The sequence below is a fragment of the Podarcis melisellensis genome (assembly GCF_964234715.1).
Source record: "Podarcis melisellensis genome assembly, chromosome: 1".
Taxonomy (NCBI): Eukaryota; Metazoa; Chordata; class Lepidosauria; order Squamata; family Lacertidae; genus Podarcis; species Podarcis melisellensis.
This window is the reverse complement of record NC_138528.1, coordinates 22,428,854-22,448,400: the sequence shown is the minus strand read 5'-3', so window position 1 is coordinate 22,448,400 and position 19,547 is coordinate 22,428,854. Positions and strand designations below refer to the sequence as shown.

The 19,547-nt window shown below is 43.0% G+C and overlaps 2 protein-coding genes across 2 annotated transcripts in view; both read right to left on the bottom strand.

The window, feature by feature from the left end:
• The window catches only part of LOC309369091 (cation channel sperm-associated auxiliary subunit beta-like), a 48,966-nt gene that overhangs the window by 25,764 nt on the left and 3,655 nt on the right, over positions 1 to 19,547 (bottom strand). The window contains exons 4-14 of the mRNA XM_081909739.1: positions 17,992 to 18,144; positions 15,653 to 15,713; positions 14,460 to 14,555; positions 13,679 to 13,825; positions 12,518 to 12,610; positions 10,252 to 10,370; positions 9,400 to 9,432; positions 7,651 to 7,717; positions 5,593 to 5,639; positions 3,744 to 3,896; positions 2,515 to 2,667 (exon numbers count right to left, since the gene is read on the bottom strand). Of these exons, the coding sequence (XP_081765865.1) occupies positions 2,515 to 2,667; positions 3,744 to 3,896; positions 5,593 to 5,639; positions 7,651 to 7,717; positions 9,400 to 9,432; positions 10,252 to 10,370; positions 12,518 to 12,610; positions 13,679 to 13,825; positions 14,460 to 14,555; positions 15,653 to 15,713; positions 17,992 to 18,144 (1,122 nt within the window). The remainder of the gene's footprint in view (positions 1 to 2,514; positions 2,668 to 3,743; positions 3,897 to 5,592; positions 5,640 to 7,650; positions 7,718 to 9,399; positions 9,433 to 10,251; positions 10,371 to 12,517; positions 12,611 to 13,678; positions 13,826 to 14,459; positions 14,556 to 15,652; positions 15,714 to 17,991; positions 18,145 to 19,547) is intronic.
• Positions 1 to 19,547, bottom strand: part of LOC309369039 (cation channel sperm-associated auxiliary subunit beta-like) — a 108,268-nt gene that overhangs the window by 88,168 nt on the left and 553 nt on the right. The window lies entirely within an intron of this gene.

The window sequence follows — 19,547 nt, the reverse complement described above, 5'->3', positions numbered from 1 at the left end:
GCCCATCGTCCAGCCCTTCCCTGCTCGCTTTTATCAGCCAGGATGGGCAAGGATCAAGGAGACAGGTGGTCGGTTTCACTTGTCCAAGCAGCCTGTCCAGATCCTCGGAGGTAACAGATTGGAATTGATCCCATGTAACAGGACCAGACAGAACTCTAGCACTCTCCCGCCCTGGCCCTCCTCCCAAGGTGGAGTCTACCTCCTTCTGAATCTGAGCGATTTTATCTGCAAAAAACTTTGCAAAAGCATTGCAGGAGATCTTGGGGTCCCTACCAGGCCCCGGTGGTACAGGTGGCTCCGATAGATTGCGAACCACCTGAAAAAGTCTCCTGCTGCTGTTTTCTGCAGATGCAATGGAGGCGGCAAAGAAGGCCCTCTTCACCGTTGCCATTGCCACTTGGTAGGCTCGACGTTGAGCTCTAGCCTTTGTCCGGTCTGATTCAGAATGAGTTTTCCGCCACCGGCGCTCTAGCCGTCTCAACGATTGTTTCATCACCCTCAGCTCTGGGGAAAACCACGGGGCTGTCCGGGCTCCATGCAATCGGAGAGGGCGCTTCGGAGCCAGACAGTCAATAGCCCTGGTTAACTCCGCATTTCAGCGTGCCACCAGGGAATCAGCTGAAAGGCCATCAACTTGGGATAAAACATCCCCTACTACTCTCTGGAAGCCAATTGGATCCATTAAGTGGCGGGGGCGGACCATCCGAATCGGTCCCACCTCCCCGCAGAGGGGAAGGGTTGCGGAGAAGTCCAGTTGCACCAGGAAGTGATCTGACCATGGCACTTCTTTTGTTTCGCTTTTAGTTAGTGTCAGATCACCAACATCCGTAGAGGTAAACACCAAGTCTAAGGCTTGTCCGCGGCTATGAGATGGGCCATACTGACAGCTAATAGGAGCCACAAGTGAGAGTTGAGCACAAGGTAGGAACTGAAGGTGGACAAACTACCCCAGAAGGAGCACAACGTGTCCCCCAACAAAGGTACTCCTCCTCCTCTAACACCCCATCATTTGAAATACCTAGAAGCACCCACCACATTGTCTTGAAGATGCTGACGAATATTTACAAAAAGTCACATAGATGCTGACTTCCAAGGGAGAGGAACGGTGGTTTGGCTGTCTCTCTGTTAGCTCCTGACTATTAACCACTCTGAAGATAAGGGTGATCTGGGAGTTATGCTCAAATGAATGAATATTCAGAAACAAGTCACTGGACAATATATCCCACAGGATAGCAACTCTGTTGCGTGCCTGCAGAACTCACATGCATCTTACTCAAGCACATCCAGCAAGCCAACTTTTGACCAGTGTGCAGGACAACACACCTTTCAATCACCCAACATCATGACCATGCCAGGGGACAGTCAGGTGAGCCCTCCCAGGCAACTGCCCAAATTTGCATTGAAACTGCTGCCAAATCAGAGCCTTTTCCTCTCCGCTGTAGCAGCAGTTTCAATGCAAACCACTTTCTCTTCCTGGAGCAAGGTGTGCTCTCACTGCCCACCAGAGTCAAGACACCCATATTTTTTTAAAAAAAAGAAATTAATAATGGTTTGATGTCTTAACCCAGGTGTGAGACAGCTTAGCAATGTAAAAATGCAGGCTGAACCATCATGCAGGACAAAGGAAGATTACCCTAGCCACAAGCTAAGTACAGAGCCATTAAGAAACAAGATGGGGCCACTGGCAATCCAAGAGAACTGTCCTCCCCTCCCGCGCCCCCCCCCCTAAAATATAAACAGAGACACAAAATTTGGAAACTTGCCAGGGTAACTGGGTGTGATGTCACAAGAAGAGTTTGGGGCTTTGGGCAGGAGGCTTGGAACAGAAAAAGGAAAGGAGCACAATCTTGGCAGGCAGGCTGCGGGGAAGCTGGGAGAGATGCCTTGGACTGCAGTGCTGGGGGGTGGGGGTGGGAAGCCTCTCTTGAGATAACTGTGCTGTTAAGATCTGGAAACCCTCCATCTAAATTCAGGTGTAACTATGTGAATAAATCCTAACTCTTAAAGCTATGACAGCCTCCACTCAAACCCTCTAAGTGTCTCCATTTCCCAGGGATGTCCTGATTTAGAGAAGCCATCCCCGTTTCTGATTTGATCCAGGAATATCCCACTTTTCCTTAGGATATCCTTATTTTCATTGGAAAAATGTTGGATGGTATCCAACCCCCAAGCTGTATGAAGGCAATCCATAGGGAAGTTTTTTTTTTTTAATGTTTAATGTTTTATTATCTTTTTACATACGTTGGAAGCTGCCCAGAGTGCTGGGGCAACCAAGTAAGATGTGTGGGGTATAAATAGTAGAATTATTGTTATGGAATGAGGGGTTCCTATTTTCATCGGAGAAATGTTGGAGGACGTGTGACTTCTGTGTCTTGATTCTCAAGGGAAACACGGCTGCAGGGTGAGAGTCTGGAACCCCCAGAATCTTGCTACCGCTTGACAGAGGTTGGGGTTTGGCATGCCACCTTTGCAACACTATGTGCCAGTTGTTAATACACCTTCCTTCTTACACACCTGATTGCCATATGCATACAGAAAATGGCTGTTTGGGTGAAAATACAACCCTTTTGGTATAAATCGCGGATCTGGAAACCAGAAGGCTGGGAATTTTCTTTTTTTATTCATGCTGCCGTCTGTTAACTTATGCACTGATATCAATGCCCGATTCTAGGAAGAAAAAGAAGGAAACACAGTTAAACGTATGCATTATCAAAGAAAGAAATGATACAGCAGAAACACAGTGTCCAAGCGGAGTGTTAGAACTGGGGAGGGATAGTTGCCTCAAAGTCAGGCCTCAAAGTCCCAGCAGGAGTGTCAGCTTGGCCCTGTGACCGTGGGTGCCCAGGGTTGTGGGTGCCATGCCGCATGCTTGGCCCTGACACCAAAATTTGTGGGTGCGCGGCCCCTTCATGGGGAATTTTGTGGGGGTTTGGGCACGCAGGGCCCCAGGGAATTGGCACCTATGAGTCCCAGAATCAGGACCTTTAGCTAGCTGAATGCCCTCCTGCCTAAGAGGGAAGGAAAGACTGACCAAGAGCAATTAGACAACAACAACATACTTTTACTGACCTTAAGAATGCAGTAGAAGAGGTGCCCAGATGCAATCTATCTGGGCACTTCCTCTGCTTTCTAAGGGGCAATCAAAAATATATTGCCTAATTATTGTTCTAAGGGAGGAAGAAGGCACCTGTGGCATTTGTAACTGACAAAGAAAAAGAGATGCTTTAGAAAAGACAACAATTGCGGGGACCAGAGCACCAGATGATACAATGCCTCATTTTAAAATGTTTCCTTTTTAAAACATCACCGTGGCCATTGTTTTGAAGAAAATATCCAACATATATATTGGAATCATGGAACTGAAAGGGAACAGAAGGATCTATATTCTTCAGAAAGGCATTCATAGACTACCTGTGAACTTAGGTGAACTGTGGAAGTTTATGTGCTAATTAGTTAATTAATATCCCACCACTCCTCCTGAAGGCACCCAGCTTGGCAGTGGGGTGGGGAGGGAGTTGAGGCTATTGCAGGACACAGGTTTGATATTGGTGGGTCAGCCAGGGGAAATGGGGAGAGGGGGCTTTCAACCAGTTGTCCCATCCATTGCTAATTGCCCCCTTTCTAATTCAATTCAAATGCTTTCACCAAACCATAAATCACATCACAAAAAATGAGAATCCATTCTAAACTAGAGCATCTGTTCAGAGGTATCTATTAAAAAGGAGTCCTTTGGTGCACTGTACCTGTTGAGATAACAATGCGATGCCAGTGTTCTGTTCATAATCAACGAGAAAAGAAACCACCCGTCTAGAAAAGTGCCCTTCACCTTTCATTTTGTGAGGCAAGCAGCTGTGCCATTTTTGAAATGTATCATTGCTATAGAAACAAGTGGATTCCTGTTTTTTTAAAAACAACAACAACAACAACAAAAGGATGCAAAGTAATCGATTTAGAAATACATCGTTGTTTGAACTTAAAAGCTTTGCCAAAGAATCCACTGAGCTCTGAATATACAGGAGTGGCGAGTGGGGAGGGGCAATGGTGTGTACCTGGCCTCCTAGCAGGACAGCCACTGCCACTGACCAGGAGGGAGAAGTGGAGGGCCAAGGCAACAGAAAGGTGCACCAACATGAAGATGTTGATGATGATGCACCCATGCAGCAGTGGTTTCCCCATTACCTTGCCCCTCCAGTCCTCCTTCCTGGTAAGTGGCAGCAACTCGCCGTGTCAGTGCTCCACTCAGCAGGCCTCTCCTGTATAAATGCAAACAAGAAGCAAAGCAAGAAGATTTTACAAGGACAAGGCCCAAAATGCACATTACTGATGCTTTTAAAAAAGTACACACAGGTCCTACTAACCAAACACTATGCATTCCCTGGAAATCACTCCATGGGCAAGCATTCACATCATTTCCATCAATTCCTGTGCGAACGTTTCTAACTGTGGTTTTTGTAAGATCTCCCCCCACCCCCACCCCAGTCCCGTCTCTCCATGGTTTCTTCCTGAGATGGCTGCAGCTTAACAGCAAAAGAAAGACAAAGGGGGAAAATAAATTTTTGAATCTCTCCTTCTCTGATTTGTCTGATATCTTTCGCTCCCTCCCTGCATTGTTTCTTCCCCCAAACAGCTGCCACTGACTCAGTGGCGTAGCGTGGGTTGCCAGCACCCGGGGCAAGGCAAGTAATTTGCACCCAACCCGTGGATTTGCGCCCCCCTAACCCTACCCCCCAGATGTTGCGCCCGGTGCGGCCGGCCCCCCCTGCACCCCCCACGCTACGCCACTGCACTGACTAGCAAAGCACAAACATGCAAGGAATTAAGAAAGCGGGTAAACTCCGGATGTTCAGATATCTGAATCTGTGGAGTGTATAGTGAGGCTTAGAATAATTCTTTAATTTGGACATTTTGTGAATTTTTGCATGGCTAGCAGGCAGAAAACAGGGCCTATGTATATGTTTAAACTGGCTATTTTTATTTTGAAGAAAAAACTGTTGCAAAATGCCTTCATCTTCATCTTGCCTGGCACCAGTTTTCTTCTGCTGAAAATCACTCACCTGTGACTTCAATTTTCCTGCACAGCATCCGCAGAGGTAAACTGAAGTGAGGTTGATAGAATTTTCTGCCAGAAACTGTTGTGGGACTGAGAAGCCTGGATCAGAAGCCTGTTCTGGATTGGAGCCCTGAACCTGCTTTTTTGGACCCACAATATGAACCAATGGCCCTTGGTGAATACAAGGACGTGTGGGGACCCCAAACAGTGACTCCTCCAAAGACCTCAGTGATCATGTAGTGATCAAAAGGTTGAGATGCTCCTTATGCTATCATAAGCTCCTTATGCTACAAGCTAAGGGCTTTGTAAATAAATATAAGAACTTTGAACTTATCCTAGTAGCATATGGCAGCCAGTTCCCGAAAAGCTCTGATAGCGACCACAAAAGCTTCCAGTAATAAATTTGCTCAACTGTCCTTTTGATTTCTGAACATTAATTTGCCAAGGTGGCCAGGAAGTCAAATTATGTACTGAACAGAATGCACCAAACCTCAACTATATGTCAGCAAATTTTCATAAGGTTTTATCGTCATTTGCCTTACCTGGCTCAATGACTTATCTTTGTTAAATGACAGACCAACATAGTCCGCTGCAAGAAAAGCAGAAGTATATTAGCTACAACTCAGTGCTTGCACTTCTAAAATATAGTTTACAAAAGGCATCAACCCAGCTTCATGTGAATAGTTAAAAAAAACTCAGGGTGAAAATTTGAAATTATTTTTGTGACATGCCTTAAAATATATAAGTGTATATGAGCAGAGAGGCATGCTCTCTGGCTTGAGCTGGTTTATTGCAGGAAAGCATTGCGGGAGCACTCTTTGCCTCCATTTACACTATGGAGTTTTGCAGGGTGCTATTTTGTCCCCCATGTTTTTCAACAGATACATGAAGACATTAGAAGCAGACATTAGGACATTAGATGACACAGCTATATTTCTCCATAACGTTGGAGAACCCATGGCTTCAAGTTACAAACAAAAGGGAGATTCCAATGAAACATCTGGCAGCAAGAGCTGTTTGACTGTAGGACAGACTCTCTCAGGAGGTTGTGGACTCTCCTTTCTTAGAGGTTGTTAAGCAGAGGCTGGATGGCCAACTGTCGAGGATGCTTTAGTTGAGATTCCTGCATTGCAGAGGATGAGACAAGATGACTCCTGGGATTATTTCCAACTCTACAATTCTATGATTCTGTGACTGAATCTAGAGTGGCTGTGCAAGACCTGGGACCAGTGCCTGAATGCTGTGATGGACCAGATGAGGGCAAATAAAGCGAGTTTGAATTCTGGGAAAACAAAGGCCTCAGAGGCTTTGTAGGCTGGTGGGCTCCCATGTTCAGGAGATATATATTTAAAAACACAATATTAAAACAACTTACAATTGCAAAAATAAGGTGGGTCCTTGAAATTTACACCTCAAAGGCCAGTGTAAAGATAGGCCAATGCCTGTTCTGTATGGGGCTGCACTACCTCTGAAGGAGCAGGTACATAGCTTAGTGATACTCCTGGATACATTGTGTCATTATAGACCCAATTGACTTCTGTGGCTAGAATTGCCTTTTACCAGATTCATCTGGTAAGGTAGGAGCACCCATACAGGGATAGTTTGACCACTGCAGTCCATGCATTGGTAACTTTAAGACCGGACTACCCAGTGTTTCAGAAGCCTGACTGGCTTCAGTTGTAAGTCAAGTATTTAGTATCACTGGTCCCACTTTCTGGAATCCTCTTGGAGCAGAGGTTCAGCAGGCTTCCTCATTGCTAATTTTGAGACATCTCTTGAAGACTTTTTTATAGGCCAGTTCTAGTCTATTCAGTTAAAACTAATTTGTGATCATTTTGAAATTTTTATGGTATTTTATGATAGACTGTACTTGCACATTTGGTTGCACACAGCCTTGATACAAGGGGGCCACCAATAGATATTTCAACAAAATAATATATAATGATTGCCACCACATTAAAAGGCCATGTGAACATATACCAATATTTTAATTTTTATTTTATTCTTAAAGTGGGGGTGGAGGGACTGTAGTGACATGCTTTAACATTACAGATTCTCCGTTTCTTGCTTCACACCTGGGCTGGATCTAGACACATCAAGAAAACGTTTTAGTTGAGTGCAATGTAATTTTAAACAGAGGAATCCGATAGGGGTGAAAACCGGACTCAACATCACCATATGGTCTCACAATGTTATATTGAGTATAGGTAAAGGTAAAGGGACCCCTGACCGTTAGGTCCAGTGGTGGACAACTCTGGGGTTGCGGCGCTCATCTCACTTTATAGGCCAAGGGAGCAGGCGTACAGCTTCCGGGTCATGTGGCCAGCATGACTAAGCCAATTCTGGCAAACCAGAGCAACGCACGGAAAGCCGTTTACCTTCCCGCCGGAGTGGTACCTATTTATCTACTTGCACTTTGATGTGCTTTTGGCAGGAGCAGGGACCGAGCAACAGGAGCTCGCCCTGTCGCAGGGATTTGAACAGCTGTCCTTCTGATCGGCAAGCCCTAGGCTCTGTGGTTTAGACCACAGCGCCACCTGCATATACAACGCATATAAATCACTTCTTTACCAATCTAGCTGAGTCCCTGGTTTCCTTACTTTCATATAATTCTTTGTTAGCTAGACACTGGCGGTTGTACCATATTTCAGCTTTAAGATAATCATCCTGTGAGCGGAAAAAGACAAGGAAATACTTAGCATGCCAAGTGAATTCACATAGTATAGCTGTTAAGATTCTGAAAGGGTCTGCTGAGGCACAAGTCGTCCTTTCTATCATACATTGCCTAAAAACCTCTGTGGAGCCAAGGAAGACAGTGGACAATACTGTAAAATGTCAGCATTAGCTTTCTAGTTTCTAGTGGCAATGCCAGTGATATTAGTAGTGGTGCTGGTGGTGGAACAACTCAAGAGAATTGATGGCCAAAAGTAGACAGAATTACAGAGATGTCAGAAGCAGAGCAAGATGTAGTTGAGATACCAACTTCCCCAAGATCTCATTCCAGCTCCCAATGATAGTCATGAGAAAAGAAAGGGTTTAAGTGAAAATGCTCCTGCCAAATGAAACAAAATGCCTCCCCAAAACTACTACCACACTGCCTCTTTCTGTTCTTCTCATGCAGCACAGAATTCTGATTTAACACATTGACAGCTTTTTATATAACCTTGTCAGGGAATTCACAGATCAAAGGATAGCTATATGGCCTCAATGGGACCCAATTCCTCTTGTCCTCTGAAATTATAGCACACAAGTGGAAACTAGCAACTGGAACTATACAATGCAGTATCCTGTGTCTTGCTTTCAAAACTCACTGTTTTATCACAGTAATTTATATACTGCTTAATTGCAATAGCCTCTAAGCAATTTACAAACGTTTTTGTGAGTTATAGCTCTATTCTCTGTATTAATGGGAATGGACCAAGAGGGATCCTTTCCTCCAACCCTCATTCAGCTTGTTACTCCAGCAATCTCCAGGATGAGTCTGTGACTGGGACAAGAGTAAAAAGAGTTCATCTACACACACCCCTCAGCACAGCAATTCCTCTGTGAACTGCAACTGTGATAAACCAGTAGTAGTAGTAGTAGTAGTAGTAGTAGTAATATACCGCCCTATAACTGCAGATCTCAGGGCAGTTCACAACAATAAATTTCAATTAAAAAACGCAGATTACATAATAAAAATAAAAACAAAGACAACCCAATAATTCCCCTGTCTACAAACCATTCAGTTGGTCGGCATGGGGGGTGGGGTGGGGTGGGGGTGGAGAAATGAAGTTCAGTGTCTTCGGAGAATATTAAAAGCAAGGCGTTGGCTATCAAGCAACTGATTCCTGTGAGTTTTCCTGTCAATTGTGTTGTCGCTAGAAAGCTATGTTTATTGGGCTCTGTGTGTGTGCCTGCAAGCTTCTGTCTTCTATGTGTCGTCGAGGTGGGTGAGGGCATGGAAGCAACACGGCTGATTTGCAGGTGTCAGTTGCCTAGCATACAGAGATTGCATTGTGTCAGTGCTGGGGTGTGTGTGTGTGTCACAAAATATTGCTATGTTTTCTCTCCTTTAGAGTGCTGCCATTTACATTTGAACTTGCAGCTGGAAATGCATGCTGGAAATGCATTCAGACAACACATTTGATGTCAATACTAAGCTAATGTTAGCATTCTGCCCAGTGTACCAGGGTCTCTGGATTTCATTGTTAGGATCCGTATACTACGTGATTTATGATCCTTGGGACACTTATTTCTAAATGGCTAACAAAATGAATGCCAGAAAGAGTTTCAGAAAACATTATTTGTGAGATGTTACAAAAACACACCACAGAGAACAACAAACACAACATTTAGCAATTTCTCACCATTTCAAAGCCACATAAGGTTGGTTTGTTGAACTGAAATAAAACACAATAAGACCAAATTGTATGAATCATCACTTTCTTTCCCATACTTTTCACAAGCAATTTCACAAGTGTATTACTTTACATATTCATTTACCACTTACACTCAATATTATTAACATGGTCATTGGTTGTTTTGAGTGACATAAGAAGCCTGTCTCCACCAACAGCCTGGGGCAACCTAGCCAGGGCATGTACTTTTCCTGTGAGATAACAGGAAATAAGCAATAGCTACAAACTGACAGCTAAAACACCTAAGGAAATCAAGTACCATACCCATCACTAAAAAGAATTCAACAATGGTGCCAGCAAAACTCTCTGGGGAGAGGCTTCCAAAGACAAGGGGCTACAACAGAAAAGGCCCTGTCACAACCCCCTTCACTTCTAAAGGTAGCACTCCTGAAGCAGGGCCACAGAAATTGATCTTAATATAAGAGGTATCTATTAATTGCAGCAAAGCTACTGTTGGTGCAAAGAAAAAATAGGTACACAAGGAGAAGTCCTGGATACCAAGAGAGAGAGAGAATGATTAGTACACAGATTAACAACGCAATCCTAGATGTGCCTACCCAGACATAGTTCTCACCATGTTCAATGGGACTTACTTGCAGGGAAATGTGTATAGTAGGGTTATAGTCTTAAGCTGAACGCGATTGACTTCTGAGCAGACCTGTATGGCATTGAACTGTTAATAGATTTCAGGAGGAGATCTTCCAAACTTAGTTTTTTCGCAGTATGCTTACCAGTGGTTTTTAAAACATTAGATGATTGGGGGAAGGGGACACAGGAATATTTAGAAGTACACATATGTACCTGCAACAGCTGTCCAGTTACAATGCGCAGATCATCACTGATAAATAATCCTAGTGAGGTGAGGAGTACAAGACGAGTATTTGTTACGGTGAGATCCACAAGCGCAAGTCCGTAACAATCTTGAGGAGAGAAAAGGCACTGTGAGTAACCTGAGTTGCATCTCTCAGACTTCCAACATTACTTGTTATAGACATGGCAAATTACACCCATATTGAGACACCCAGATCTGTTGAGCAATCCATGCACCTGATATGCATTTGAAGAAGGTCTAGATCTATGTGGTTTTTGGAGAGGGGGAGTGATGAAATCTGTTCTTTCGAACCCTGTTCCTTTGCTGCATTTTTTTAAAAAAAATATATAGCAAAGGCAAGTTCAGGGGGCAGCAAGAACAGAGGCTGACTCTTCTGACCTTGCCCATCTGACTGTGTTGCTCCAGCCACTCTGGGTGGCTTCCAACATTTATAAAAAACAATAAAACATTAAACATTTAAAAAACCACCTTCCCTATAGGGGCTACCTTCAGATGCCTTGGGGGTCAGATAACTCCATACCCTCCAGTATTTCTCTGATGAAAATAGGGCTATCCTAAGAAAAAGTGGGGCATTCTGGGATCAAATCAGAAACCGGGACAGCTCCTGTAAATCTGGGACTGTCTCTGGAAAATAGGGACACTTGGAGGGTCTGCACTCCAGAGTAAAAAAAATGGCAACCCTGGGAACCACAGCTGGAACCACCATTAGCCCAACATGCCAGATTCAAGGCTGGCGTCAGTCAAAAGCCCTAAACAGGCTGTAGAATCTGACCTGTCAATCCCACCCCAGGGAGAGAAGACCCTAAATGCTGAGGGATGAGGGTTCCCATATCCAAGAAACTGAAATTTGGGACCCAAGGAGGCAGAGATTCTTTCTTATCACTGTCCAAAGAAAAGGGATGAGGGAGGGCTCTCCAGATCCTAGGGTTTTGAACTGGACATCACACCACAACCTTCACTCTGAGACCTACAATTACAGTGGTGCCTCGCAAGACGAAAATAATCCATTCCGCGAGTCTCTTCGCCTTGTGTTTTTTTCGTCTTGCGAAGCAAGCCCATTAGCGGCTTAGCAGATTAGCGCTATTAGCGGCTTAGCGGGCTTAGCGGATCAGCTGATAAGCGGCTTAGCGGATCAGCTGTTAAGCGACTTAGCGGATCAGCTGTTAAGCGGCTTAGCGGATCAGCTGTTTAGCGGCTTAGTGGATCAGCTGTTAAGCGGCTTAGCGGCTTAGCGGATAGGCTGATAAGCGGCTTAGTGGATCAGCTGTTAAGCGGCTTAGCGGCTTAGTGGATCAGCTGTTAAGCGGCTTAGCGGCTTAGCGGATCAGCTGATAAGCGGCTTAGCGGCTTGAGAAAAGGGGGGAAGGAAAAAAATCCCGCAGGAACTCGCAAGACATTTTCGTCTTGCGAAGCAAGCCCATAGAAAATTCGTTTTGCGAAGCACCTCCAAAACGGAAAACCCTTTCGTCTAGCGGGTTTTCCGTCTTGCGAGTCATTCGTCTTGCGGGGCACCACTGTACGTATGTTTCCGAGCACAATTCAAAGTGTTGGTGCTGACCTTTAAAGCCCTAAATGGCCTCGGTCCAATATACCTGAAGGAGCGTCTCCACCCCCATCATTCTGCCCGGATGCTGAGGTCCAGCGCTGAGGGCCTTCTGGCGGTTCCCTCATTGCGAGAAGCAAAGCTACAGGGAACCAGGCAGAGGGCCTTCTCGGTAGTGGCGCCCACCCTGTGGAACGCCCTTCCAGCAGATGTCAAAGCAATAAACAACTACCTGACATTCAGAAGACATCTTAAGGCAGCCCTGTTTAGGGAAGTTTTTAACGTGTGATTTTACTGTATTTTTGGTTTTTATGGAAGCCGCCCAGAGTGGCTGGGGAGGCCCAGCCAGATGGGCGGGGTATAAATAAATTATTATTATTATTATTATTATTATTATTATTATTATTATTATCATTATCATTATCATTATTATTTACTGTATTGGTCTGAATATAGGCCACACTTCCCCCAAAAATCTGGCTCACATAAAACCTGAGTGCAGTCTATAGTGACACTCTTATAAATAGAGAAGCTATGTTTTGAGAGATCTCATTTAAGGGGTGTAGTCTATATTCGGACCAACCCTGTACATTCTATGAAAGTGCAACGTGTTCTAAGGCTTGGGGTAAGACAGGCTACAAATAAAAAGGAAATGCATATGGGTTAATTAAACAACTGAAAATAAAAATTACCGTTTTCCAAGATGGCACAAATGGTAGCAGACAAGTTAAACCATACCGTATCCTCACCCGTAAATCCACTGTCAGTCAATCCTAAAATTAGTCCTTCAAATACAAAAGAAAACTAATCATTACATGAAAACTGAATCACAGTATAAAGCCAGGCTACCAGCATTTATTAAACTGTTATAAAGCTTCATATTTCCCAGAAATTTCAGCAGTGTAGCTGGTTTGCTTCGGAGGTTTCTCTGTGATATTTGAGTTTATTTACAAATATATGTTGAGTCTAGGTAAAAGAACAACCTATCACCCCGACAGCAGCAAAATCAGGAAATAAGCACCCCTGTATCCACAGATTACAGACCTTAAAAACTCAGCTCAAACCTATTTGCACACACTGAAAGAAAGCATGTCTGCCTGCTTTACTAGTACCACATATCTAAGTTAATAAGCACAAGCAGGTGGTTTGGTATGGGGTGGGATGGGGGACAGTTGCAAACATATCCCTGGCGTATTCTTGTGGTTATTGTAGAATACGCTGCAGTGTAGTGGTTGTGTCCTGTCCTCTCCTTCCCACCTGAGATTCTCAGCAAAATGCTCTAGCAGTCATGCTTTTCACCATCACACACATATTTGACTAAAAACAAACAAACCAGTGAGCAAATAATTCAAATTAATTGTTTCTTTTTGGGGGGGGGGGATACCATTTCAAAAAATGCATACCTACCATTTATTCCATCTATTTTGAATGCTCAGTATGCAAGAGTCATTGCGTGCTGAGCTAAAATAATGCCAGCGATGCACAAGGTTTGCAAAACTGTAAACAACAACAACAAAGTCTTTTCCATTGCTGTGAGAGGGAATTGTCCATGAAAGCTGCACCAGGCCCTCTGAGAACAACAGAATGTCCTCAGTCCTGTTGCTCTAAGGGGAGCTTGCTCCTCTACTCCTTTCAAAGCACATGGCAGCAAGAAGGCCTTTCCCTGCTGCCTAGGGTTGCCATATTTCTAGAAGTAAAAGTTGCTGAGCTTTTTGGGAGAAACTCAGTCAACACAATGGGACTTACTTCTGAGTAAACAAGTATACTTATTTTTAAATGTTACATCCCACTTTACCCAGTCGGAAAATGAAGCTGGTGGATCAGCTAATTATGTAAAAATGCAAGATACTTACCTATATTTTTAGTTTTATAGATCAGACCAAGTAATGCTACATCACTTGCACAAGGAATTTTTGCTATTTGGATATTGGCTACTTCAGACAATGTATCATTAATATTCAGGTGTTCACCAAGGGTCCAATACCACTGAAGAAGAGGATCTGCAAGAGAGCACTAATGTTTAAGAAAGCAAAAATTCTTTCTGCTTTTTACTTAAAGAGTGAAGGAAATATGCGACTATCTCTGAAATTTGTGGAGACACTCTTGGAGGTGAGTAAGGGATGTTATCAGTCTGGTCCAGGGTTGGGGTGGGGGATGGGAATGGGACTGCCATCACTGTGGTGGAAGGTAGGGGGAAATACAGAAGTGGGTGAAGGCATACAGAAGAGACAAGGTTGTCTAAGTCTGCTGGAAATTGAAGAGTACTAGGAGACCACTTCAAGTAATGAGTACCTTCCTTAGACCTGTTCTTAGTAAAATACACACACACACACACACACACACACACACGGGATACTCTCTTTTTTCATGATGGTGGCTATTGAAATCCTGCCAGTATTATAGTTTGTTTTGATTGAGATATTTTATGTGTTGCAATTTTATCATTCAATTCTTTTGTATTCATATGTATCAATGTTGTTTACTGCTTTGGAGCCTTTGGGCCAAAAAAGCGGAATATAAATAAAACATTCCATATCATATGAATAAATTCAGAAAACTTAATGTCCGTGCTAATTTCCACGAGACTACAATTACTTACTAAACCGCAAACACACCCTATGAGCTATGACGTACCTCGTGTGACATCCAACAAGGTTCCCGTAGTAGTGAACATATTTAAACCATGATGCATATTAAATTTTACAAACCATTCCTCAATTGGATTAATATCTGTTTCAGCGGCATGTACAAGAAAGACAGAGACAGATTATTCATATAAGTACACAAGTATTTAGGGTGATATCCAACGTCAAGCAAACAGGCCTCTGCTTGCACAACATGGTTTCCTTTTCTTCTCCCTCTTGCAATCCCCACGACCAAACCCTCTGGAGCAAATTTCAGGGGGCAAAGACTCGTTGCACAAGTGGAAACCCATTCCACTTGCAGATAGACACAAGTGGATATTGCTGTATGCTTATGTCAATATTACTTGGCTATGAGAAATCGCCAAAGTTGATGACAACTACATGCTCTTCTCAAATTTGTCTACAATGGTGAACTGCTCTTCAACTGAATTCTTAGTAATGTACATCCCTGCATATTTTTTCTAGCCAATTAATTTTTCTATTTTTTTCTATTCAAGTTACAAAAAGTTTTTTGTTTTAAGTTACAAAAAATATCACAGTCAAAATAAATGCAATATACATTATCCCGAAACTTGCTTTATCTCCACTGAAGTTGGTATACTACTTATGCACAATTGGAGATTGTGCCAAATGCTCACTACCAAGTTTCCAAATTTCCGCCCTGCTAGCAGGATTTTGTGCGAAATTTTTCTTTTGAATTGAAATGTACTCACCACCTTAAAGGTAAAGGTAAAGGTACCCCTGCCCGTACGGGCCAGTCTTGTCAGACTCTGGGGTTGTGCGCCCATCTCACTCAAGAGGCCAGGGGCCAGCGCTGTCCGAAGACACTTCCGGGTCACGTGGCCAGCGTGACATCGCTGCTCTGGCGAACCAGAGCTGCACGCGGAAACGCCATTTACCTTCCCGCTAGAAAGCGGTCCCTATTTATCTACTTGCACCCGAGGGTGCTTTCGAACTGCTAGGTTGGCAGGCGCTGAGACCGAGCAACGGGAGCGCACCCCGCCGCGGGGATTCGAACCGCCGACCTTTCGATCGGCAAGCCCTAGGCGCTGAGGCTTTTACCCACAGCGCCACCCGCATCCCTTACTCACCACCTTACGTGAGTACAAAAACAGCAACAACAACACAAGGAAGCATCAATAGCCTGTGAGGATAAATAAGTGGAAATTATAAATCTCTCACCTGTATTATATGTTAACTCATCTCGGTTGATTTCAATACTCCACGAATCCACACCTTCTCCCTTTTGTTTAAAAAAAGGATGGCAACCCAAGATTTTTAGTCTTAAATATTTGAAGATTTTCCAATTATGAATTTTCATAGCTGATAGTCTCATAGCTTAAGAACTGTTTCTCACAGTGGTTTGATATGTATTTTGTTGTTAATGTTCATGAAATGAAGTACTAACAAGAATTCTTTCAAAGTGTTAATTCTATTGTGCAACAGAAAGCTATCACTTAGCTTTGGAACACATTTTTAAAAGAAAAGCCTGACAAGCTTTTCAGATACCTTTCAATTGAAAAACTTTCTAAAGAAATGCCTAAAGTAACTGATATTATAGTTTGAAGTCTTGCTTTTTTCTGTTATATTTTACTCCCAAAAGACCCATTTATCCCAAATAGAACCCAATATGGCAGACATGTATGTTCTCTCTCTCTCTCTCTCTCTCTCTCTCTATATATATATATATATATATATATACGTGATCCCAGTGAGACCCCAAGATGAAATTTTGCAAGTAGCCCTTAGAAATATTAAATAATCCATACAATGTTTTGGGGTTTTTCAAAACCATATTAATTTTTTTTAATCACTTTTAATTTTTTTTTTAGCTGACATTTAAAATTTAAAGTAAGTCCATTATGTGACATGTGCTATTAAAGCCCATGTAGTTCTGAAGAGATTGGTGTTTTTAGCTTTGATGTACCTCAATTCTGGGCTGAGCTCTTAAGCTTTTTGTGTAATCCAGGAAAGCTAAAATTGTCAATTTTTTAAAATTTCAAACCCTCATAACTAAAAAATGGGCTGAGATTTTTAAAAAAAGTTTTAAATTTAGTTTTCTTCATTCAACAAGTGTGCAAAATATGAAGAAAATTGGATGACATGAGCTATAAAAGTTGGATAACTTAACATGGAACGACCCTCCTACGGATCACAACAAATGGTATTCAGAAGCATACAGCCTCCCACTGTGGAAGCAGAGCATTGCATCCATGGTCCATGGAGGGCACAGCATCACCTTCCATCATTGCTAGTAGCCACCAGGAGACATCCTCCACTGCAGTAGCAGAGAGCAAGCAGAAACTTCCCCTTTCTGGCATGCTGCAACATGATCCAGAGAATAAGGTGCTCGGCTCCTGCTAATACAGGAAATGCCACTGGCACTTTACACTGTTGGAAACAATGTAAAGCACATCAGGAAAAGCTCCATGACTATGATACTTGATTCCTGCTAATGCTTTTCACATGCATTTATTTGCAGAGTTCATGTGGGGTTTGCATTCTTTTAAGGAAAAGGTTAAGTTAAAATTGCCACTCTATTGCTTATTGCTTATTATCGTTATTATTACATTTGTATACTGCCCTATATCCACAGATCTGAGGGCAGTTACAAAATAAAATCACAATATAAAAACACTAAATACATAATAAAAACAAAAAAACCCACATTTTCAAAAATTATATAATACCACACCATAGTTCAAAGAGGAAACAGGGCTGGATCTACACTGATTTGTTTAACATTATTAGAACGATATTAGATATATCGTTACAAAACATCACAGGGCATACTTGTAAAATAAAGCATCTTTCTTTTTCTTTTTTTACCTCTTTTAAAAATCAAAACAGCTGTCTCCCTACTGCCAGTTGCTGGTTGCTCTGCAGCACCCTCTGGTATCACATTTTAATAAAGCATTATGAACGTTAAAAGTAGGACGTGATGTTACCATATGGTTATTAAAACCGTTCCTTAAGCCTTCCTTAACGTTAAAAACCATGAGTGTAGATCCACCCCAGGAACCTGCCTTAAACCAAGTCAGATCTAGCTCAGGCCGGCCCAACTTTTATACCAAGTGGGCTGCAAGAGTACTCTGACCATGTAATCTGTGGTCCACAAACTGTCTTGATGCAGTTAGCGCTTTCCCAGCTTCAGGAAGGAGGTAATAGGGTTCTAGGACCTTGCCAGAGCCTTCGCGCCTCCTTTCCCAAACCCAGCATCTCACTTAGCCGGCTTTGGGAAGGCAATGCAAGGGCTGAGGGGGTGTCAAATGTTGCTGAGGGCCACCAAAATAGGTCTTGAGGACCACATGCGGTCCTTGGGCTACACTTTGGACCACTGTAAGTTTCCAGCCGAATGTTATGGCATTGTTTAATAAGTATCCGGTGACAGTGGCTGTCCTGAGTTCAGGCAGAGGTGACCACCTGCTACCTGATCCCTTTTAACTGGAAATAGCCAGGGAGCGAACCTGGGACCTTCTGCATGTAAATAATGTGCTATGAGCCCTTCCACAATGCTTTACCAGAGTCATTTTGAAGTAGAAGACTTTGGAGTAGGTACTGTTGAAGATCTGGATGCTGGGAGCAAGACCAACTGAAGTAAAAAGAACTAGATTCTTCCGTCTGTTCTCCTCGGTGTCGGGTTTATTAATATTATACAAATGACAGCGGACAGTCTTTAACAGGGGGGAAAAAACCAGGATTAACATATGAAGCACAAATCCACAACATCTGGAATTATTAAAACTTTAAATGGCAACCTGCATTGATTTCAAAAGCGGTAGCTGCAATAAACAAACAAACAACAATTACCAAACTTTTAGAAGACATCTGAAGGCAGCCCTGTTTAGGGAAGCTTTTAATGTTCGATGTATTACTGTATTTTAATATTTGGTTGGAAGCCGTCCAGAGTGGCTGGGGAAGCCCGGCCAGATGGGTGGGGTATAAAATAATAATAATAATAATAATAATAATAATAATAATAATAATAATAATAATAATTTAAGGAGTCAAAAAGGAAAAGTGGGCAGAAATCCTCGTTTTTGTGGGACAACTTGTCATGAGACAAAGGTTTTTGAGGGCAGAAGCTGGCAAGGCCTAGGCACGGCCTACAAGACCTTACACAATCTTTTCAAGCCTGCTAGCTGTAACTGCTAACAGTAAATTGCTAATTCATCATGACACGTGACTCATCTTGAGTGATGACTCATTCTTCCTATATAAAGTAGCCATTTTCTCTCTGTGCGTCAGTCTGTAATGCAGTCTCTATCAGAGTCAGTCTCAGCTCAGTATGTAAATGTATAGCTGTTGCAGACAGAGCAAACGGCTCCAGGACTCCCAATTAATCAGTAACTAAAACTGTGCCTCTCTGAAGCCTAAGATAGCTGCTATGAGCACTCAGTGTATGCTCTTAAACTATGCTGTTTCTGAACAAGTTTATTTTCTTCAAGTAAAAGTTTTATTCTGTTTATAAAGAAGACTCTGCGTTGATTAATTTACCGCTGTGCGACACAAACTTGCCATTGCCCTCTCAAGTGATTTTGCCAGCTTTTGGCTGGCATGGGCAAGTGTGCCACGGAGAAGTGGGAAGTTTAGGGTTAAAATGTAGAAAATTATAATTATCTTACAAATTAATATACCTGAAAAGCACAAAATACAAAACATAATGGCAAAAAATCCCACAATAAACCCCCCACAGACACATTTAAAAGGCCATAAATGGTTTAATTAGCCAAAATCCCTAAAATGTTTAAGTTTGACCTTCTGTTGCACCCAAGGCCCCTTCCTGGCATCCTTCCTTTTCCTTTCTAAATGGGCAATCAAGGCTGCCCTTTGTTTCATCCCTGACAATATCCTGAGGCAGTGTTGGCAAGGCTTTCTTCACCAGGCCAGGCCTCCTTCCACCTGCCCTGCCCTACCCTCCAGCCCTGGGACTCCTCATAAGGGAGCTGTGCCTTGAGGAAGACCTGTGAGGGGAGAGACCTCACCAGGCCAGACCTTCTCCTGGCTTTTTATTTTAAGTTTTACAGTGGTACCTCGGTTTAAGTACTTCATTTGTTCTGGAGGTCCGTTCTTAACC